The 23,782-nt window shown below is 27.5% G+C and overlaps 1 protein-coding gene across 1 annotated transcript; it reads left to right on the forward strand.

Moving 5' to 3' along the window:
- The first annotated feature begins 1,507 nt into the window (after positions 1-1,507).
- On the forward strand, positions 1,508-20,560 carry LOC145849880 (terminal nucleotidyltransferase 4B-like). Its single transcript, XM_082954973.1, has 16 exons — positions 1,508-1,668; positions 5,868-5,965; positions 6,260-6,418; positions 7,162-7,285; positions 7,470-7,516; positions 8,089-8,215; positions 8,657-8,752; positions 11,311-11,451; positions 13,456-13,599; positions 14,378-14,432; positions 14,904-15,027; positions 16,629-16,711; positions 16,933-17,036; positions 17,804-17,969; positions 18,736-18,803; positions 19,087-20,560. Exons 1-16 carry the CDS (start codon positions 1,645-1,647, stop codon positions 19,300-19,302), a joined length of 1,776 nt encoding a protein of 591 aa, XP_082811099.1. The 5' UTR covers positions 1,508-1,644; the 3' UTR covers positions 19,303-20,560.
- Positions 20,561-23,782: the final 3,222 nt, after the last annotated feature.

Raw genomic sequence — 23,782 nt, forward strand, 5'->3', positions numbered from 1 at the left:
GGGCTCTCATTGTTGTGTATATGAAGAAAAAGACCATTTTGTACTATGACTCCCTGGGCAGCGAGAACAACCCTGTTCTTGAGGCAATTCTTGAGTACCTGGTCCAGGAACACCTGGACAAGCACCAGGTCAAGCTGGAAGTCGGCGAGTGGACTCTGAAGAACATGAAAACCGAGAGCCCCCAGCAGCACAAGTCCAATGACTGTGGAGTCTTCATTTGTCAGAACATTGAGTTTCTGTCAAGGGGAGCCCCCTTGGACTTTACTCAGGCGGACATGCTGATGCTCCGGCAGAGGATGATCTTGGAGCTGTTCAACAAGGCCGTTGTGGGGGTCAAAGCTGAGAAACCAGCCGTGACCAAGCAGCCATTGTCTACTGAGCTCGACAACTTGGTTTTAGAGTAGTATTTTTTGAACACTTTACCTATACACAGCGAACACTACTGACCATGGCATGCAAACTCTTACGTAAACCTGAGCTAACACTGCTGTTAGTTTGTATAAGACAAATGTAGACTAGGTAATTTTGTTTTTTATGTATGTGTCTGTTGTTGTGTCTCTTGAAATTTTACTGTCAGTTAAAAGTCTTAAGTGTTTCTAGAATAATTGATAAAGTATTAATAAAAAATTGTAGGCTTTTTATTAGTTTTTATTATTTTTTATGTGTATTATCTTATTAAATGTAATTGTACCAGACCAATGATTAATTTTTTTTTATATGATTTTAACAAAAGCTAAATTTTTAAACTTGAAAGTAAAGTGTACTGTTGATTATATTGCTACTAGGATTTACATCTAATTGAACTAAAGAGTTCTATGCATTCGGATTATCATATTTTTAAAATTTATGCTTGAACTAAATGGACACAAGTGTACAGATTAATTTTTTTAATGTGTTTTGTTTCGCTTTACAGCAACCAATTGAATTAGTTGTTATTAAAGGATTAATAAAGTCTACTCCGTAAAATATTATTATCAGAATAGAATTACCTCTTACATTTAAATTTACAGCTTTTTAAGTGTAAACTATGAAGTTTGATAAGTTTCAACCTTGTTCTTGTTTTTATACTTTTGTTAATGAATTTTAGTTAAGTTTCATTGGTTTTACTAAGATAGTTTATTTTTTAAACCATTTTTTTTCTACAATAGTAAAATTAAAATAAAATCTTCTTATAATAACAACAGCTTGTTTTGAGATTTAAAGTTTTAATAGGAAATTTTTAAAATCTCTACTAAATTACCAAATAAAATCTTTAACTTGATATTTTATGCTTCAAAGCTAGCCTATTAGCTTAGTAATTTGATTATGTTGTCTAGTTTGAAAATCATAAGAACTTTGATTTATCATGTTTCAGTTTCTTCTGCATTTGGTTCATTCTTCTTACATACTACTATGCTAGCTTTTAGTAAATTAAAAACGATTATGGCTAAAAACTAGGTTCAGTTTTCCTTTTTGCTAATAGTGTTGTCTCGTCACGCACACTCCTTAACTTTTTTATTGCAGATTTAAGTGAAAGGATTTTAGTTTAACTTTAAATAGGTGTGCTAATACATCTGGTAGCCAAGGCCGTAGCTCTCTAAGTGAATGCACCGCCAAACAACCACCACAACCAAAAGCGTCTGAGAATTTTCTGCACAAGTATTAATGAACGTTTTGAATTCTACTTCGGTTAGTTTGCGACGAGAGCGCCTGTGTGGCTTGATGTGCACTAAAAAAAAACACTTTTTTTTGTGCTTTAGAGTTGCGTTGATTTTTTGTTGTTTGAGCGTTAGTAGTTTTGGTTTAGTGCTTAGCTTACTTAACAAAAAGTTGTTTGAGAGTTAAACAAAGTTAAAACAATAATTTGTTTTATTTTATAGAAAAAAAAAGTTTTAGACCTTTTACCCATAAATTTCTTATTAGTTAAGATTTTTAAGAAATATCTATAATCAGATATTATGCAAAGTTTTTATGATTTGTAAAATGACACAGAACTAAGTTCTAGCCAAAAAATCTGTATTCATGGTTGCCACTGGGTCTGGAAATTTATAAGTTTAAGTTGCATGAAATAATATTTAAATAAAATTAAAAATTTACTATATTTTGAAATAATTACAAGCATGTAACCACCTATAAGTTTTGAACTAAACCCTTAAATCTATTACCAAGTTCAGTTGCTTGATGATCATAAGTTAGCTATAATAACAAGTAAAATTCTGTTAGCTTGTATGTATAGCTAAGTATAGTTGTTGAAATGTGTAAAATCAGCAGCTAGTTTTAACTTCAAACTGGTTTTATGAACTGTACTTTTGTACAAATAACATAGAATTTTATTTAATTCAAAACTTATGTATCCCTCAAAATGTTCTTAAGTAAATATAATATTACTTTTAGGTTACAGTTTAAACTAAAATCCTTTAATAATTCAGCTAGCATTTAATATAAAGTGGTATGTCTATAAAAGTTGGATTTATTTTAAACTTGGCCAAGTATAAAATTATGTTAGTAACCATTTAATTAAAGAGGGGTTTAGGTCAATTAAAAAAAAATAATTTATGCTTGGTCATTAGGGTGCATCTGCTGTCCCTCAAAAATAAAAGTATTTGATTATCACAATGAAATTTTTTAATGCAAGGGGAATTACATAAAAAACAACAGAAAAAGTATTAGCTTCCTAGCTTTTACTACCGTGGCGCACTTTACATTTTTTTGAAAACAACCCATATGTAAGGTGTATAGGGCCTCAAAAGTTCAACCTTATAGATGCAAATTTTTGTACATGTAGCAATTATCACAAAAACACATTCAAGTTTATTTAAATAAAGCAAAGTTTTATAAGTCACAAAAAAGACTAACAAATTTGATAGAAATAAGTTGTATAAATCCAGAATTTTTTACTTAAAAACATGGTCTGTTGCAGAAGTTGAATATCTAAGAATCTAGAAATTTTTAGTAAATTAAGTTAGTAACTTGTTCTTTGCATACTCATAAAGTATGGTAATGTATAATCCTCATTGGCTTGAATAATAAGTTCAAAAATTACTGCCTGCATGTTAAAGTTGTTTTTTATTTGCTGTTTTGACTCCTACATAAAACTAAGTATCTACAAAGTCTGTGTAATATCACTTATATACTAAAATGTAAGCTTATAACATAAAATACAAACTTATATTACTTTTATCTATTCATTTTTGTACTCATACATAAATATAAAAATATTTGTTTTAAAATAGGTATAACTAACTTGTTAAGTGTTAAAGTTTTATACAAATCCTGTTAAAAAGCAAAAACGGAACATATTTTCAATGTTTTAATATGTTTAGAATTCCATATTAGTTTAACTTCACTGGAAAAAATAGGAAAACTTTCACATTATGGTATTCATTGTTACACACCGAATCCAATGAATAAGTTTAAAAACCAGTGGCAACTCATGTAAAAATAATATATAGTTGTATTAAAAAATGAACAAGTTTTTTAGTAATTATTCGTTTTTATTTTATTTTATTATCAAATTTGGCTTGAACAATCACAATTTTTTTAAATCAAAGAATGCTTAATAATTTAGTCAATGTAACCACACAAATAATAACTTGTGTATATTGTTAATCTTAAGGTTAGTAAGCAACAGTTTAAAAACTTGAACAACTTGTTTCCAATTTTGAATACTTCATAGAGTATTACTACACTTTAACTAATTGTTTTTAAAGTATAGGGTTTATATATCCTTTTTACTTACACAATGAACAAACCTTATAGAAGTTAGTTCAGTTTAGCCTATGTAAATAATATTTTCATTTTAAAAACAGGTTTATAAAATCTATACATACACAGACTTAAGTTAGCAGTATCTTATGCAAGGGGTTAAAAGCATGTGTAGTTTTGCTTTGGACTAATGAGATAAGTAAGTAAGGAGAAACATGAGTAATGCAAGTGTAGCTTGTATTTTTTATTTAGCAAAATAAAATTTGAAAAAAAAACATGGAGAAACATTTTCAGTAGTTGATGGTCATTTATTTATAAGTTTAAAGTTTTTTTTTTCTTTTTTAGTATTATAATAAACGAAAAGTTTTCAAAAAAGACATACCAGTTTTTTTTCAAAAATATTTAGAAAAGAGTTGGGGTGTTTTTGTAGTTTCACGAGTGAAATTTTTGCACCAATCAACACAATCCATATTTCAAACCCCACTTATTTGACTAAAAAATGTAAACCTTTAGCTATAATCCCGACCTTAACCCCTGAGGTTAATCCAGATCTTTTAATTTTACCTCTCACATTATCAAAACGGCTAAAATTTCATACATATGCCTTTAGAACAGTATTTCTCTCATGAACAATAATTTTGCATGGGAATAAATCTAAGCTGCTCAAAAATGTTGATTGGGTGAAATATTTTGAAATAAAATGACTTTTTCTATACTCATACACAAATAGTTTCAATATAGGTTTATATCCAATAAGTTGTGCTGATTTAGACAGTTAAGCCATAATAAGAACACTTTTTATATAATGAATTTCCAACTTCCTAATAACTTGATGTGCATATTTTTTTCAAGTTATAAACTGATTTAAGAGTGTGAGAAACACTACCCTAGAAATAATACTTGACAAAGTTTAATATCTTTGTTTTAATTTATTCAATTTTATTTGTTTAAGCTAATTTAATTTGTTATACACTTTTTTTTATTTAACCAAGGTCAATATGATTTTTTATAAAAGAAAAAGTCTAACTTGGATATAGTTTGTATTATTTCAACTAACAATTTAAGTAGACTACCATATTTTTTTGTTAAACATTTTTCCTCATTTTTAAGTAACTTACATAAAATAAAAATATTAAAACTTCCACAAAACTTAGAAAATCTTTAATTAGGTTCCGATTTATTTTCTATTTAGATTTTTAGTTTTAAAAACTAAATAAAACTAGTTTTAGATTTAATTAAACTTAAGTTTAAGTTAAGCTGATTAGTTTTGATATTTACTAAGAAAATAGAAATCTTATTAGAATATTTTCTGATAAACAATAAAAACAAGTTTGAATTATCTGCCACGTTTAAAATTTTCTAAAATGTACATTTTGCTTATAGCACAAGTCAGCTCATACTATTAGTTTTATTTTACTTTTGTCTACTACAAATTAGCAACAATGTTACTCATGTAGCTAATTAGCTTCATTTATACAGTAGTTGTAGCATTTGTGTAAATTTTACTTAATTATTGTAATGCTTAGCCTAAGCTATGTAATTGTATTTATAATAGTTCAGTGTAATAAATTACATTTCAACTAATTAGTTTTTATATTATCAATAGATTAAAAACGTAAGCAAAAATGTATTTGATTTCTATAAACCAATGTTAATTGAAAAATCAACAATTATATAGTATAAAATAAATTTAAAAAAAAAGATAAATTATAAGTTTAAATATAAAACTTTCAACACTTAGTTTTACCCCGCTTTTATATTATATTTATTATTATTTTTTTAAACTAAAATCAACTTGTAAGTTTCCATAATTTATTAAATAATTGTAGAAAATTATTATTAAAATATTACTAAACTTTAACAAAAATTGCTGATTGTAATGACGTTCTGTAATTTAGCTTTTCACATAATAAAACGTTTATTTCGCTGCTGTATGAAAAATACTAAAGCAAATAAACACGAATGCTGTTATGTGCATGCATATCACTTTTTATTTACATTTATTTAGATATTTTTTATTTAAAATGTAGTTTATATTATTTAATTTTACATTAGTAGTATAAAACTTGAAATTTCACCAAATAGCATTTCAGAGCTCAAAGCGCCTCTCGCTTAAATTTTAAACACCCACAAACAAGTTTATAAGCTGTAAACAGAGCTTGTAGCAAGTATATTTCGATCAGGGCATTGAAAGGTATCCACGTATAGAAAATCACACCAATTACAACCCAACACTCGCGTCCGTTCACAAACAACTAGAAGATCTTTCCTTAACAAGTCCGTTAGTACATGTTCATTATTTGCAGCACTCAAAAACTTTCAGATAATATTGTTTTTGGTTGGACCTATCAAGTCTTTTTCAAAGTAAAATCAATAGTTGTTTATTATTTTTTTAGAATTATGCATAATAAAGTTCACAAATCTTTGTTTGTTAAAGTTAACTGAATTATCATTTATAATTTTTATATATGATGTTTAACTAATTTTGTCAGATTATTTTAAAGACCTATTGCCCCTAAATGTTTAAAAAGCTATAAGCAAACTTTGAATGTTACAAAAACAAGTATGTTTTCAGGGATCAAATGAAAAAGTCGAGCCCGTACAAACCAGAAGACGGTACCGCCGAATCGCCGCCGCACGGTGGAAAAAAGAGCAGGCGAGGTGAATCCCCTCAATCGGAAGAAATGTTCCGACCGCCCTGGGTTCAGTCAGAATACAGGCAGGACATGATAGGGTTAGTCCCTTGCGTGAAACTTAAGAGTCCTAATGAGTTTTTTTCTAATTTTGTTGTTTTAAATTTGCTGCAAAAATACTTTGTCCCAAAGACTTGATTGAATAAGTCCCATCTGTTTTGATATAAGTATACTTAAGATATTAAACATGGCCCGAAATTAACAAAAGTATAAATTTTCAATTTGTTATTGTAATGCAAATTTGTTTATTATGTTCTTTTACTTAATTTTTCAAAGCATTATAAATTCTAAAATAAACACTACCTTAAAATTGATTGTTGTGTACAATTAAAAGTATATTAGGTTACTCAACAGCGCTTTGTTTTAACAGTCCTACTAAATATATTGTAAGTATTAGTTCTAAACTTAAATGTTTTTTCTCTATTAACTTCTTAAGTTAAACTTAATGTTTATCTAGGTAAACTAAGCTTTAGCTAATAACAAAGCAGATACAATGAATTGGTTAATTAACATTTTCTATAAACTAAGTTAACAAACAAAAGTTGATGTAATATTATTTTTCAAGCCTACTTTTTATTACAAGTTTTTAATACGTGCAAATCTTTTATTTGACTGTCTGCAAGCTTTAATGATGTTAATTTCTAAATTATTACAGCGGATGTAAAAATTTATTAATTTTTTTTGTAAAATAAGTAAATGTACTCGAGTATTCCAATTCAAGTTTGCAGTAGTTTTATGTAAAAATATCCCAGTAGTTAACTCTAAAAATGCTTCAACTGTTCAGTTTCCACAACGAGATATGTGACTTCTACACGTACATAACCCCCCAGCAGGCCGAAGTGGACATGCGAAACCGAGTCATCAGTGACGTCAACAGCGTCATCAATGACGTGTGTCCCCACATGAAAGTGAGCCGCTCTTGATATATGCATCAGCTAGAAATTAAACTTTTAGTTAATTATATGTTTTAACCTTATTATATGTTTACTCATCTAGTTTTTTCTTAAAAACTATTAACTAGATAATAGTTTTTAATTAAAAATTTATATTAATAATAAGTTTTAATTATATTAATCTTTTTTTTTCATTCAGATGGAAATATTTGGAAGTTTTCGAACCGGTCTATACCTACCTTCTAGGTAAATAAATCATTGTTATATTTATAAAATGTCTAACAAAATTTCTCTGCTGCTATTAAGTTTTTATGAATGAGAAATTTGCTGCGTAAGACAAACTGGTGATTCATTTTGTAATTTATGAATGTGTACATAATATGACTGATTTTTTGTAAACTCTAATACATTTACTTGTTGTATGAGCCAGCGGACGCTCGTAATTTGCAGCACATTTATTGCAGTCAATTAACACCCACGACCAAATAGGTTTCTCAAACGCAGTGTAGCTTTGATATAAACAAAAAAGTGAAACTTAGATAAACTTCTGTGCTGTTTTAAAATCATTGTGTAGTTGACTTACAAGAAATAAGTTGGATTTTTGTAAGATTATTTTATTGACAAATTAAGTGCATATTGGTACTGTTTAAATTAACCAATATTTATGGCTGTAACAAAATTTAATTTAAATAAAATTAATAAAACATCAAAGTTAGCCCATGTAAATTGAATCACAAGTCTCTACGGGTCTTTTGTTTTTTGTTGTAAAGCTATATGTAATTAGATAAACACTTACTTATACAAGAAAACTTTTACAGCGACGTAGACGCAGTATTAATAGGAAAATGCACGGACATACCATCTCTACTCTTCAAACTGAAACACGAGTTCTTCAAAAGAAACATCGTCGAACGAGAAACTCTACAAGTCCTTGACAAAGCCTTTGTGAGTTTTAACTCTTTGTGTAACTAATATGTTCTAAAATTAAATCCGGTGAATGAAAAGTTACATAAAGCTGGTATTATGACTCATCCTAAATAACTTGTATTGAAATAAATTGATGCATCTGGTAAATTAGTTTTTAATATTAAGGTTGTACTTGTAATTTTAAAATTTGGTAGCCTTAAACTAACTCTTAATAAGTAAGCTGAAGTAATTAATATGAAAGCCTAATCTTGAAATAATTATAGAATGTGGAAAAAAAAATTATATAAAAAGTTAAATGTAGATATGACTCATTCTTTTTGTCCTTAACTACCCTGTACAAGTTTGATAGATTTAAAAAAAGTTTTTGGTTATGATTTGGAAATGCCATAGATTTGTTTTAAATAATTTAATGGTATTAAACATAGTTACCTATTGATAGTTTAAAAGTTTCATTCGCAGGTACCAATCATCAAATTAACCCATAGAGTAATACCAATAAAAGTAGATATCAGCGTCAATCAAAGAAGAGGCTTAGACGTTGTAGAATACGTAAAGGTGAGACAATAAAAAAGCAATATTTCTAACTAATATAAGCTAATTTACACAAAAGTAAACTTTTGCTTAGAGCAACTGTTTTAGCGTTCTAAACGCTTCCTCTAAAAAATATATATAAAACTTAGTTAATTTATTGACTTTCAAGTTCTAAAAAAAAATCATATAATCAAATGTATTAATTTTTTTAGGTTTTAAACACTTTAGTTTAAAGATAGTTTTTTTTCCTATTCTGAAAATAATATATTATCTTCAATCGAAAACCACGTTAGTTCAAACTTAGAACTTGGAAAAAAGCCTATAAATACACGTTGTTTGACGTAACATAATTGCCAATAAAATTGATTGATCAACTGATATTCCTCTTTAGTGTGTAAATATACTTGTTTGTAAATTTGTGTTGGTTTCAATTAAGCCATAAGGAATCTTTCTAGTTGCTCTAATACTGCAGTATTTGTTTGAGTCAAGATATGTATAATGAAATAGACTATTTTGTATCAAATTATTTATATGGAAAGTTTATACAGCTGTTTTTATCAATATTCAAAAACTGATAAACTTCTTAAGCATAAAACAAAAATAAATTGTGTAAAGGATTATATAAAACCTGTAAAAGCTTGCACAGTTATTTTATGAGTTTAATAATTGGTAGCATAAGTTGTGTTCAATTCCAGACTTGGGTTAGCCTACACTTGCATTAGACTCTTGGTTGATATATGCTTATGAAATAAAATTGTTAATAAATGTATTTATTTGTATCGTTTATTTCAAATATTTAGTAAAATTCGTTTATATTAAACAATTGAACTTCTTTATTAAGTTTATTCAAGTTTTAAATATTGAACACCATACAGGTAGAAAATAGTAGTAGTACACGTAAACTAATTGTTATATTGTTATAATTGTAATATAAGTTACACTTTTGGAAACAAGTTTGACTTTTATGACGTTATTTCTGTGCCAAGAATATCTATGCGTTCCAAAAATGATTAAAAAGACACATAATTATGTGAGTTCACTACATATGTATGCAATCAGATGCAGACACACAAGTTGTTTATGACCAACATGCATGAACACAAAAGAGCAGGTGGTAAAAACAACAGAACGACAGCGCAGTCAAGTAGCCACTTACTTGTCCGCACTGAACATTTTCATTCACTCGACATTGCTGTGAATACCAAAACTTGTTTGTTGATAATTTGTTTTCATGCAGCAAGAGTTTAAAGAGGGCTGGTTTCGCTCGTGGAGTACTACTTTTGCATGTGACCAAATGTAAAAAATAAGTAAACATTGATAACAAAGTTAAAGTGTAGCTGGTCGACTGGTAGTAGTGTTTATTTTTGACCCGTGAAGCTTGTTTGAATTATCAAATAAGTGGAGATTCAAAATCCTATTAAAACAATATGTGCAAAAAAGTGTCCAAATATGAATACTTTCTTGTTATATTTTAAATAAAGGTAATATAAACGAAGTTGTGCAATCTGTAGATGAACAGTGTACTTACAAATGTACATTCTGTCAAACTTGATTATAATGTTGCATATCTAAAAGAATTGACAAGGAAATAGTGTAAAAATTTTATATGCGCGTCATTAACATTATTTTATTTTATTACATTGTTATACAATCAATGTTTCAATAAACTTTATGAATATGACCTACATTTTGTTTATTCGAAAACAATACTTATTGATCGATATCACTTTATATTTATAACTTAAGCCATGCGTTTTTTTTATTTGAAAAAATAAATATTTACATAAGCAATTGACTGATAAAAAGTACGTATATTTGTGTCTAGTTATTTTTAAAATTATGAATTTATCATAATTTTCGTGTGAAAATAAAGATAAGTTTACTTGCGGTTTAATTGAGGGATTGTGCAAAATAAAAGTTACTTACGAAGCAGTATTAATTTTTATATTTATAGATTTCACATAGTTATTTAATTTTAGTTTAGGTATTTAAAAATATTTAGCTTTTTTCACATTGAAAATCACTAACATTAGCAGCAATTCTATATTTTATGCTGCAAAGTTTACTGGGTATATGTTAATTTTGTTTATCCAAAACAGTATGCATATATCTAATAAGATTGATTGAATTAAATGTTTTTAGTTGTGAAAATTTTGTTAAAACTGTTTCACTAGAATAAAAATCAAATTATTTTATTTTTTCTGGAAGACAAGCTTTTTGACGATTTAAAGCTTTTATAATTAGTATATGAAAACAAAGTTTTAACTAAGGTCATGTTTTGTTAAACATAAAAACTAACATTTAAAACACAATTTTTTTAATACATTCAACCATTTTTCTCTTAAGTAAGTTTTAAATATATTTGATGGTGTTTCTCAAATATAAAAAGTGTTTATGATTTCAAAAAAAAGTATTTAAGTTGTAGTTACAATTTATATTTTTACATGAATTCAAATTTGTTAAAATATTAACACAAACATTTAACACGGATTAATAAAAAGTTCTAACCAGATGAAATATACTAAGAAATTTTAACTAATAACAATTCTCACTGATTTCACATTTATCTTTTCTTCTTGCAGGGAATGATGCGAAAATACCCGGTGTTGCCGAAACTTATATTCGTTTTGAAGCAGTTTCTGGTGGCCAGAGACTTCAACGAGGTTTGGTACGGAGGCATCAGCTCCTATGCCCTCATTACAATGTGCATCGCCTTTCTCATCGTTAGTTTTTTATGAAATAATGTAAATAAGTTTTCATTGTAAAAAAGCAGCTATTTTTTGAATGTTACTGATAATTGTTTTGCGACTTTTATGCTTCTTCATAACATTTAATTTTTAAATATTGTTAATAGTTATATATTATTATTTTACTGTTTTATGAAGATATTATTTCCAAAAATATATTTAATCTGTAATGACTTTGTCTTAAAATGTTTTTACATAAATATATCATTATGATATAAGACAAGCCTACTTATGGTCAATTTTTCAAACCACAAATAACTTCTATTTAAAGTTCAATTTTGATTTACAAAACCCCTGTAAAGCTTTAATCGTATTGTGTTTAAGTATGCAATTAAGCAGAGTCAATAGCAAATGATAAATTAAGTTCTAAGTATTTAGTACTTCACATTTTAAAGTACATATACATAAATACTTATTTGAGTAACGTTTATTAAAAACGTGGAGATAAAAATTAACCTTAAAATGTGACCTGAATCACGACTATATAAGCGCTTTAATTGCATAATGTATAATAATTTCTATGTTAGTAATTACTCATTACATATTTAAGCTTTATCATAATATTATTTACAACTAAATGGTTATCAATACTGATAAAAATGCTACATATTTAGGATTTTTTAGCTTTATAAATACTGCAAGCATTTTTAGATACAAGACCAACTTTAAGATACAAGCAATACTTTTTTCTTAGTAATTAAAGTTCAGAGCAACTAAAAAAGTATTTTTGAAAATTTATTCCGGAAAATGACAAAATAAGCTGGTAATTTAAAGTCGTTCGATTGCTTTCTGTAGTGAAATTTCTGCTCGAAAGGTATTTGCTGTTGTTTTATCGATAAAGTTTTCATAGTAGTACAGCTGTTAAACTATTTTGGAAAGTTACGTTCCAAAGAGCTAGACACTACACGTTCAACGTTATATGTGTGTAAATGAGATAATAATTTTGAGTTTTCAGTACAAGTATTTTTTAATGTTTTAAATTTTTATTGGAAATTAGTATAAAACTTTGATGTAGAACACAAAAGTTATGTTCTCTCAAATAGCTAATAATACTTTATTAATACAAAGCTTTACTTCTATAGTCTTATATTTACCTTAGTTATGTCCTTACTTATATTTTTTTACGACAAAAACACTTTAAGGAGTTTAAAATTATAAACAGTCCAAATCTTGATTAAGTAGATAAAATATTTCTGCAAACTACACCTATTTTCTTTTGAAGCCACATAATTTCTTAATGCGTGTACAAAGTTTAACACAATTTCAAATGTTAAAAAGCTGCAGCGTTGAACATGTTGCTATTTGGAATACATATTTTATACGTACGTTGTGCGTATTGTTCTAATTTGATCTTTTTATACGCGGAAATTTCAAAGGTTACAAGGAAATCTTTTACTTGAATTATTCGGTGATTGAAGTATAATTAGTTTTTGCCTAAATAATTTTTTTAATATAGATTTATATAAATAATAATTTCATAAAAGGAAATATCAACTCTATTATTTCGTTATACTTATTATATAAACATTATAATATAGTAGTATTTTGTTTTGTATGAGTTAATTCAATTAGCACTTATGTACTTATTGATAAACATTTGAAAATTATGTGGAGAAAAAAAAAACTTTTATAGTTGCCAAGTTGCTCTAAAAGCATATTTTAAGTTGCAAAAAAGTTTGTAACTTTTAATTTTAACTTGAATTTAACCAAACTTTTAAAAATGAAAATTTTATCTAATATATTTCTTTTAATATATTTAAATATTAAAATTATATTAAGATATGATTTTTTTGTTACATTAGCTTAAGAAATTGATAGCAAATTCAAATAACATAACTTGGGTACTTAATAATAATCGAATAAAACCTTTTTAATTTTTTCATCACAAAATTGTGTCCACCAAGTTAAACTCAAACCTGACCACTCATATTTTAGTTACCAAAGCAAATATATTTAAGCTAATTGTATTGTGGTTACCAGGGCAACACGCAGCAGAGGTCGAGGGACGACAAGACGAATGTGGGCGTTTTACTGAATGAATTTTTCGAGCTGTACGGCATCAACCTCAACTACAAGTCGGTGGCAGTCAGAGTGAGGGAGGGACCTTTCGTCATGAAGGGACAAGTTAGTTGCTGCCAAAATGTTCTGAAACTAAAAATGAAAAAAAAATTCTTAATTAGATATCATATTTGTTTAATTTAATAACCAAAAGTTGTCTAGTGAGTAACAACCAGAGTAACTTTTTACTCCAGTTTTAACCAGGAATAAAACATACACAAGTGTGTTTTAAACTTAAGTTTGGTAAAAGGTTTACGAGAAATAGTTATATAATAGTTTACATAGTGAGTAAACACCAAGAATTTTTTTACTCCTGTTTTACAACCTCTGCCTTACTAAGCAAACTTACTTGAATAGCAAGAAAATCTTTATAAGTTTGTTTCACGTTTAAATTTGCATACTAATATTTAAGTTTACTATTAAAGTGTTTATGTTTAAAGCTGCGGTTGTAAAACTTGAATTAAAAATTAAGTTGTGGTGGTATGTAAATTGTTTAAAGCTACTAGTTGCAAAGCTGAAAGTAAAGTTTTCACTGTATTCAAAAACTATATTTTACTTTGCTTAGTTTGAAAAAGTTTCCGGATGGCTGTTAGTTAATTTTACTATTGCATTTTAAACAATCAATGTTCTATCAAGATGCATTTGCTGTTTTTTTTATCAGCATAGTTCATTTAAGTAACACTTGTTTTAGTAGTATTTAAATTTTTGTATGTTCCCATTTGAAACTGTTGATTTTTAAGTTGAGTGTATAAATTTCATTTAAAACTTTCAATCAGACAGTTTATAAAACTATGTGTTATAGTTTTGTAAAAAAAATTTAATTGACACTTAAATATTTTTTCAGTTGAAAGCAATCCACGGATGGTCGATGCTAACTGTGGAAGACCCTCTACAATCAGGTTTGTATTGTTTCTTTTTTATTCGTTAAAGATTGTTCTATTAACTTTCTCAGCTTTTTGATTTTTTACTCAAATTATAATATATATATATGTATATTAAAACTGTTAGTACTAACTAGTCAAGATGAGTTTCTAAATTAGTGAAACTTATTTTAAATAAAACACCATACAAACTGTTAATATGTCAAAAATGTTGATAAAAGTACAAAAAACAAACGCTTCTACTCGGCCTGTCTAAACATATTTTTCTTTGTTCATTTTTATTTAAAAGGCCTGCAATAAAAATGTTTATAATGTTTATACTCTTTGTTATACATTAAAACTACTTCTATAACAAACACATATTTGACACATTATATGTTTACTTTTTAAAGCTTAATTTTGTAATTATACTTCTTAAATATCTACGATATTTTTTAAGGTTTTACATTTGTTGGTATGAAGATGAATAAATGTAGTTATTTTTTGCAGACAACGATCTGGGCCGGTCTTCTTACAACGTGCTGCGGATAAAAGACGCCTTCCAAATCGCATACCACAGGGTGTGTAGCCGCATAAGTCCCAGCAAGACCATGTCCAAAACCCCCAACCAAACGTTAGTACACTAACTTTGATTTGCATTGTAAACATAGTAAGTTACTACATTTAACTTAAAAGTTTTAAGCGAATTAAAGATCTAGAACAGATGTTGTATTTTAATTTAAATTTGAAACTTTATAATTAGTTTTTTTAAGTATGTCTGCAACTTATTTGTCTTATAGCAACTTACAAACTTGGAAATAAAATTATTAGAATAGAATAGTTACAAAAAAGAGGAAAAGTATATTTTCCAATTGTTTGTTTTGAAAAATATTAATATATACGGCCACCAAGCGACGCTGTTTGAAGTAATATTTTCCCAGCTTCTTATAGGCTGAACTCTTTTGCTTGAGCTCAAGTTGTTTTTGTGTCGCGAAAGCAAACAAAGTGGGCGAAAGGTAAACAAATTTCGCCTTTCAAAATTAATTGCGACCATAACCACTTGTTATGTAATTTAATTTTAATAAAAGCTTATGCAAGTGTTTTCTCTAAAAACTGTAATCTCGGTTTAATTCGATTTTGATTGAACTACTGCCGAAAGTAGATACTTTAGTTTTGTTTACTTTTAGATAAAGAATAAGAAAAAGAGTCCAGTGTTGTGAAAAGTTGTTCATGTTTCTGCTTGAAATGATTATGTAAATATGACAAATTTTATATGTTACAAAACGAAAAAACCTGTTTGTTTTTCTTGGAAAATGCAGAAGTACAAGTTATGCAATCGATAACAGTTTTGAGAAGCTTTGTTTATTTAGTTTTTTAATAAACTGCAGTGTTTATTGTAATATAAATTTTTCTAAAATATGCCATACACTACTATGGTTTACTTTTTAAGCCATAGGGAATGATTACACAGCAAAAATTTATACAAAAGAACTTTGTTGCCTTCAAAACTATTATTTACAAGTTTACTCGAGCGTTTTACACAACTTATTCTGGCAACATTTCCAATCAGTAAAAAAAATGGAAAAATTTACTTAATTCACCCGTTCAAGTTCCAATACCTGTGCTATGATATGAATTTGTCGAATGCTGTAGTGTCTTGTTAATTGAAGTTCATCACATTGCAAAAGAGCGCACACAAATGCCTTTTATTGGAAATTTTTCTCTCCAATGTGTGCAGTGCATTAGCACGCGTCTGTTACGTAATAACTGTAATTTGATGTTTGCTCCAAAACGCTGATATTTGCACCGCTCTTTCAACTGCTCAGCGATGTATTAAGTTACCTTGTCGGTCTTGTAGATTTAAATAATTGTTTTTATTCCCTTTAGTAATTACTTTTGATGTTTTTCAAGTCGACGCTGTCAGAAAAATTTGTTGTTTATTTTCTTTGCGTACCAAAAAACAGCTTTTTTTCCACACAAATTTTCATTTAAAACAACAAACATTTTCCAACCACCAAGGTCTCTGCTGCCACCAAGGGGCTTTGGCAATTATAAAATTAATTACCAATTGGAGTTTAGCATTTTAAACAAACAAATGTGTTCACTAGTTGTGTTTGATTTTGAGAGCACGTGAATTTTAATCCAACCATTGAACTTGTAAATGCCAATTAAAAACGCTTTTTATTTGTTTAGTGTTTTTGGTTGTTGTTAATTTTTTGTTGCGTTTTTTTTCAGGATTTTGCAAATGGTTCTCAACGTCGGTCCAGAGTTTCACAACAAGCGAATGCATAAAATTGAAATTTGGAAGAAAATAAAAGGTTTGTTCAAAAATTGAGAGTTATTTAGAAACTAGTCGACAATGAAGAACACCGATTGTTTGTTTAAAGTTTTTGAAATTAGTAGTAGTTAAGTTATAGTTAAATAATCAATTGAAAAATATTGATTTCTTTTTTTTTATAAAGAAAATACATAATGACTGAGATATAAATTATCTATTTCTACAACTTGTTTTTTAATGTTGCCTTACCCCGTATAACAGCCAGTGAAGAAATTTCAAGGTCTATCAACAACGATGTCATTTCAATTAACCGGCTGCCTTACATAAACCATCCTACAAATCAACAAGTAGTTCACAAATCAAATGTTAGTTTGTTTGTTCTCAATAAAACAACAATTTTTCTTATGTTTTTTTGGGTTTGTTCTGTGTTTAAACCGATGAACTCAAGCCATACGGTTGTATAAATTTGTTACATTTGTTTAATAGATCTACAGTCTGTTGTATAACTGTACAAAGTTGAATTTCTAATGAGTGCATATTTAGTCATACATATATTTCCTTATTACAAGAAATTGTTAAAATATCATATACTTTAATATAACTTATAGTGTTTTCAGTTATAAACAGATATAAGATGTTACACTATTAACTTAAAAACATCTTATGAGTATATACAATAACAGTAACCTATTAAAAAACATCAATATTTTTAAATCAGCTTAAACTTTTCAATAGTCAGTTTTAAATAACTTATTTTATAATTTGGTATGCTAGCTTTTTATTTTGGAAATATAACTTTAAATATTTTTTAAATGTTTAAGTCCATGCTTTTTTAACAACCTTAACAGCCTAATATAAGTCTTCTTTTTTTTACGTCTTGAAGTCACTATGCAGTTTTTATTCAGTGACTCTAAATTTCTTAGTAGCCAAATTAGTTCTTAAAACGAAATGTAAAAATCGAAATAAAGACTATTTCTTACATGCTCAACTTGAATAACTTGAAAATTTGACTTTTCTTGTATTCTATCAATATAAATTTGCACTTTTTGGATCCTTAAAAATCAGCTTTTAATCCATGTGCGCATCTAGTTTCGAACTGTCGGTTATGTTTTTAACGTGAAATTTTCTTCAGCTCGAGAAGGGAGAGCCGGCTCCTCCCCACAGCCGCAAAAACCATGACAACAGCAGCCCTAACAACCACTCCAGCAAGAGGTACAAGCGCCGTAGCAACAAGCACAACAACAGCTGGGAAAGCACCAATTCTGAAAACAAATCTCCCTCACCCAGGTCCCATAACGGTCAGTTTTCTAGAATGTTTAAGGAATAAATAATATGTATTAATTTTTAAACACTTTTACACTTGAACATCTTAAAAAAAAATTTTTGAGTTTTTTGATGAATTTAAACTTAAAATATAATTAAACGGGCGCTTTTATAGTTAATGCTTTGGTCAAACTTAATTAAAAAATAAACGCATTAGTGGTAATAACCAGGCTATTAAACTTCTTATAAATGCAAGTTAGAAAAATTAAGGCCGTATGGGATGATTCAATATTTGTTTTACAAAAATTAGCATTTACCCTTAGTTAAAAGCTAGAATTAAATGGTTTAAAATACTTTTTACAGAATAAAAAATAAGTTTAAGAACTTATAAAATGATAGCAGTTTAATAAAAAGTTTCCAATATAAATGTATGGAGAAGAAACTTTTCATTTCCTTTTTCTTCGGAATTTTGTATAATATTCTTATGCAATTGACCTCAAATTTTCAGAAATTATTATTGTGTTTAAAGAAAAGTTGTATTGTAATGATAAAAAATGGCATTTTGTTACTAAAATTAAGAAAGTCTTATTTTTTATATTCATTGAGAGAGTTTAAGATAACTGCTTAAAAATATAAGAAGATACAATTTTAATGAAGTTATGTTTTTCGTCATTTTAATTTGAACCTATTCTCACTCTTAAATCTCAAAATCAAATTTGAATTTATAAAAACAATTTTATTTTTTTTTTAATTTGTGTTATAAGCTTATACAAGCCAGTTCATAAAAACATATTACTGCAGGTTCCGTGAGAGATTTCAATAACGACTCCTTTAGGATCAAAAAAACAAGAAGTCTGCCTGGAGATAAGGTTTGTCATTGTAATTTTGTATCCTTATACTATGTACCTCAAAAGTTTTCTTCATCATAAATCAGTTTGTTAATCAATGATGAGTAAGTCCTAAACAAAAAATATTTAATCATATAGTTTTATCATGGTACAAAAATTTCAACGATATAGGTTTGAGCACTGATTAGTAGTGCAACAGTTTGATGTTTTTGTTTTATTGCTAGTATTACTTTAAGATTAGAATAAATACATTAAATTATATAATTATAGATAAGAAACTTATACTTTTTCTTTGACTCTACAGAGTAATCGGGGCGGCCAGTACAAGAAAAAGAACCACCACAACAACCACCTCAACCAGAACGGTCACCTACACAACGGTTACCACGGCAGCCAGCAGGAAAAGTCGCGGTCGCACGGCAACAGCCCCCGCGGCAGCAAGTTCAACTCGGACAGCGACTCCCCGCCGGGGCAGGACCAGCAACTGGGACCCAGGACGTCGCCGCCCAAGTCCAGATAGTCCACCTGAAAACAAAATGGGTGGACAAAAAAGTGTTTCAAATAATAGCTAGTTGTTATACCATCATATAGGACATGTACGAAAATTATTTATGAAAATTATTTGCGCTTTTTTTTTTGATTTTTTTTCTGTGCTTCGTTGTGTTTTGGTTGCGTTGTTCGCCGACGTTGGAAAAATGATTTGTTGTTGAAAAAACACAAAAACAGAAAAATAAACCTCTTTTTAGTGATAGCGCGCCACGATGCAGTCCGGAGTTCAGTTTTTTTACAAATCGAACTGATTTACATACTGAATAGGTTTTTTTAGCATAATTTTTTTCTATTCTCTCACATGAAAAAAAGGGGTTTTAGTTTCAACCACTGAGACGTCCTTTCAAAAATCCTTTCGGAGTTTATTGTGTTCGATTTTATTGCTCTCTCTCTTAATTCAAAAAAAGAACTCTTCTCTGTTTTAGTCGCGTTTTACAGCTTCCTTTCAGTTGTTTTTGAATGGCCGTGGCGTTTTGAAAAATATTCGAGGTAAAAAGCGTCATGTTTAAGTGATAAAATGAGCTACTTTTCAACAGTAATATATATATATATATATATGTATATTGATATGAGAATATTTTCAGTTGTTTTGAACAAAGAGGTTGAGTTTTTTTTACTGGCTGCTATTAGTTTTACGTTTTTGTTATAAAGTATATATTTTCAATTAACTCATAGGAGTAAACTCGATTTAAAATATCCTTTCCCTTCTTAAACAAAATAATTTTCAAAATAAAAATCCTCAAAATTTTCTAAATATTATATCAAAGAGGTGTGCTTTTGGATAGGAAATTTCGATAGTTAAAAAAAATGATTACTATTTCATTACTAATTGATAAAAAACGCTACGGCTTCGGTGCAAGATTTTATTATTTTTTTGATATTTAATTTATTTTTTCCCGACTTACTTTGCATCTACTTCAAACTGAATTGTTTTTTTTATATTTTTCGAATGTTCCCCTTATATATTTACTTAAAAACATATTTCTACATATGAATTAGTGGCCTAGCAAAAACAATCAGCACTAGAAAAGAAAATTAAATATACTTAATATAAAAGTTTTATTTAAAACAAAAATTTCCTGTGTTGGCCTGCCATTGTTTTTTTTTCTCATTGTCTCTAGAAATTTTATATTTTATTACGCATAGTTAAGTCCAAAAATGTAAAAATCTTCAAGAAAAAAACACAAAATCATAAAACCAAATAAAAATAATAAAATGAATGAAAACAGCTTAGTCGTGTCTTTTGTATAAAATTAACTTTTTTTTTGTTTTTTTGGCCAGGATAAAAACTTTGTGTTGCTTTGAGAAAGTGGTTCTTATATAGTTATACGATTTATTTTAATTTTTTAGGTGTTTTCAAGTGAACTGCCATTTAAGTATATAGCTTATTTTTAGTACTCTTATGTTCAAAATTAAAGATGTTAGTGTTTTCAACTCAAGTTTTATACTTCTGTTCTGTTAAAAATTTTTGAAATTATTTAGTTTAAAGTCGATTTATGATATTTAACTTTTTTGTTTGGAATTTGGACATTTATTACTATATTATCAAATACTTTTTTGTCTTCTCAAAGTCAAGTAGTTTTAAGTTTGTGTCAATTTTGCACAAGTTAACTTTACTGTTCTAAAGTATGTGCTACAGCAGTTGATAATAAAATTAATATTTTAAAGCAAAACAGTAATTGTTCAAGTAAATACCTAGTTTGAATTCATAAACTAATAACATAATTTTGATGAAAAGTCTTACATCCTTGAAATGTAAGTATACTTTGATTAATGAACAGTATAAAGTTGCATGTCAAAATTAAGATTTATAATAAGAAATTACTTGAGTATAGTTCATTGTTTGAAGAGTTAAAACAAAAATCAACACAAAAGCTTGATTAGTTATTGAAATTATAAGTTTATCTTTAATCTTGTTTAACATTCTAAGTTTAAATTTTTATTGATAGTTAGCTTAAATAAGTATAATTGGCCTAAATTTAAATTGACTGATTTGATTTGAGATGTTTTAATTGTAACTTATTATAAAAACATTATATTCAAATGAAATTATATTCGATCAACATTATTTTCAGCTGTTGTACAATTTTCCAAAATGTTTAAAGAATTGTTTATTTTGCATATATTTAAAGAAAAACAAAGTTTTATATTTAGATAGTCCTACCTAACCAAGAAAGGATAGAAGTTAAAACATTTTTTATAAATTTAGTTACACGTTTGTTCTTTTAATGAAAAATGGTTTTCAAAAAAAACCTTTTGCAAAGGACTTATTCTAGCTAAATGTTTTTATATACAAAACAACCTACAGTTATATAAAAGCTAAAAACATACAAAGTTTTGTCCAGCTGTGCACAGTTTTTTTAGTTTTCTACTAAAAAAGTCAAGTCTTGAGAAGAGTTTAATACGTTTGTTTTTTTCAAACTACAACCTATTTAAATTTGCGAATCGGGTAAGTGTTGCATGAGAGTAAAAGAAAGATTACCGACCAAGGGTTAGGGGTGACAGTAAAAAAGGTTAAAATATAAAAGTGTAAACCTCTGCTGAATTGAAGCCATTCAAAAGTGTCCCGTCGTGCATTTCTGACACTTTGAAAAATAGTAAATCTATATATTTTTGTTTTACTTTGTATCTTGAAGAAGATGACTTTTCTATCTATTTGCTTAGTACAGCGTTATAAAATTACTCATAGTTACTTTATTATAAAGGTTTAAAATATGTTTCTAAGTGGTATAAAATGTAAAATCTGTAATCAAAATACGAACTTAATAACTGAATTTCTTGAAATGTGTCGAAAGACAATGGATAGAAATTAGGAAGTTTAATTACATATTATACTTGGTATATAAAAAACGCAACACAGGACAATTTGAAAACTACCACATGATATTTTAAAGTCGCCTATTCCATAATATATGATGATTTTCGAACAACTATTACTTTGCTAACTATGTTGGTATATTTAACAAATTGTTATATTTTTCCGTATTTAAGTTAAAACAGTGATCCCGAAACTTTTCAAGAGATGCAAAGAAGATAACTAAAGATGAAGTTTTGTGTACAACAGGTTATCTAGTATATAGTGTTTAATAAAAAATATTATTGCTATCTAGCTAAATTTGTTTAGATCTTTCGATAATTAAGTTTGTTTAAAAATACATGTTTATAAAATATTACTTTTTTTGGTGAAAATTTTCAATTCTTTGTACAATGTCAACAAAACAAATTGACCAAGCTATAACAGTTTTTTTTGCTTTAAGTATTAAAGAAAATGTTAAAATTTAACTAACAAATTGCATGTGTCAAGATAGTATGTCTTTTAAAAATCGATGAAAGTATTTAAAAAAACCGTAAATTTAAAGTTGTTTTAATAATTTCCGATGGACTAATAAACATTATTTTTTTTAAAAGAAGTAAAAATGTTTTCAACATGGTTTTCATGGTAAATCGTAATAACTTTACTGTCTAATATGCTGTGATTTTTATAGACATATTATATATTTATACATATAGGTGTTTTTTTATAGGTATTATACAGTAAAAACTCTGAGCCGTCTAAAAACTAATGCAACAGAAGTAAGTTTACGCTTTTTTTATGGAAAAAGTTTACACAATATCTATTTTCACTTAAGGGCAAACTGCTGTAAACTTTACGTTAATCTGCTTTTAAGATTATTTTAGTAAGTAAAAAAACAATTTCCAATACCTTTACTTATAAAGGACTTTTTTTTCTCTAACTTGGCTTATAAGTAATCTATTACAAACGTTGCAAGAATACTGGTAAGTATTAATAGCTCTCATTTTACTTATTTATCAACTAAAATTGATTAACTAGTCACTAGTGAATAATGTTGAAGTTTTTGTTTCGAACTGTAGGAGCTTTAAATGTAAACTATATAGTATCGAAGTTATGATAAGAATACAGGTAAAGTCTTTATTGTGAAAGTCGGTTTTACAATTTTTATATACAGAAACAATTTTTAGGTAAAACTGTTGATATATAAATTGTGTGTGTATAAAATTATAAAACAACAACTGTGCACAGAGTTTTTTAGATTTTGTGTAAAACTTTCAAGATTTATAAAATAAAATCAATGCCCTGAAAAATATTTTGACTTGGCTATAACTTTTAATTGTATTCATTAAATTACACAACACTGAAGATCTATTGGGATTATTTTTATTTTTATATATTCATGCGCTAATTTCTAAATATAATGAAGCAGAATAGGACTATTTATTTATCTAATGGTAAACTAAATAATCTAATACAGATAAAGCTAAGGTTTATTGTTTTCGAATTGGATGTAAAAGATACTAAGCTTCCCAAATAAATACTGTTAGTTTACAACTTATCAATTTTGTACTAAACTAAGCAATTTCAGTAATAAACATCAAAAAGTTAACTTATGTATTGATACTGATTACATTTATATAAAAATATGAATGCAAGT

The sequence above is a fragment of the Thalia democratica genome, chromosome 2 (assembly GCF_965202585.1).
Source record: "Thalia democratica chromosome 2, ktThaDemo2.hap1.1, whole genome shotgun sequence".
Lineage (NCBI taxonomy): Eukaryota > Metazoa > Chordata > Thaliacea > Salpida > Salpidae > Thalia > Thalia democratica.

Bases quoted from the DNA above. Each gene is read 5' to 3' on its own strand.
- LOC145849880 (XM_082954973.1), top strand. From the start codon at position 1,645: ATGAACGTTTTGAATTCTACTTCG. The intron at 7,517-8,088 runs GTAAATAAATCA...AAACTTTTACAG, and splicing joins GGTCTATACCTACCTTCTAG to CGACGTAGACGCAGTATTAA. The intron at 8,753-11,310 runs GTGAGACAATAA...TTCTTCTTGCAG, and splicing joins ACGTTGTAGAATACGTAAAG to GGAATGATGCGAAAATACCC.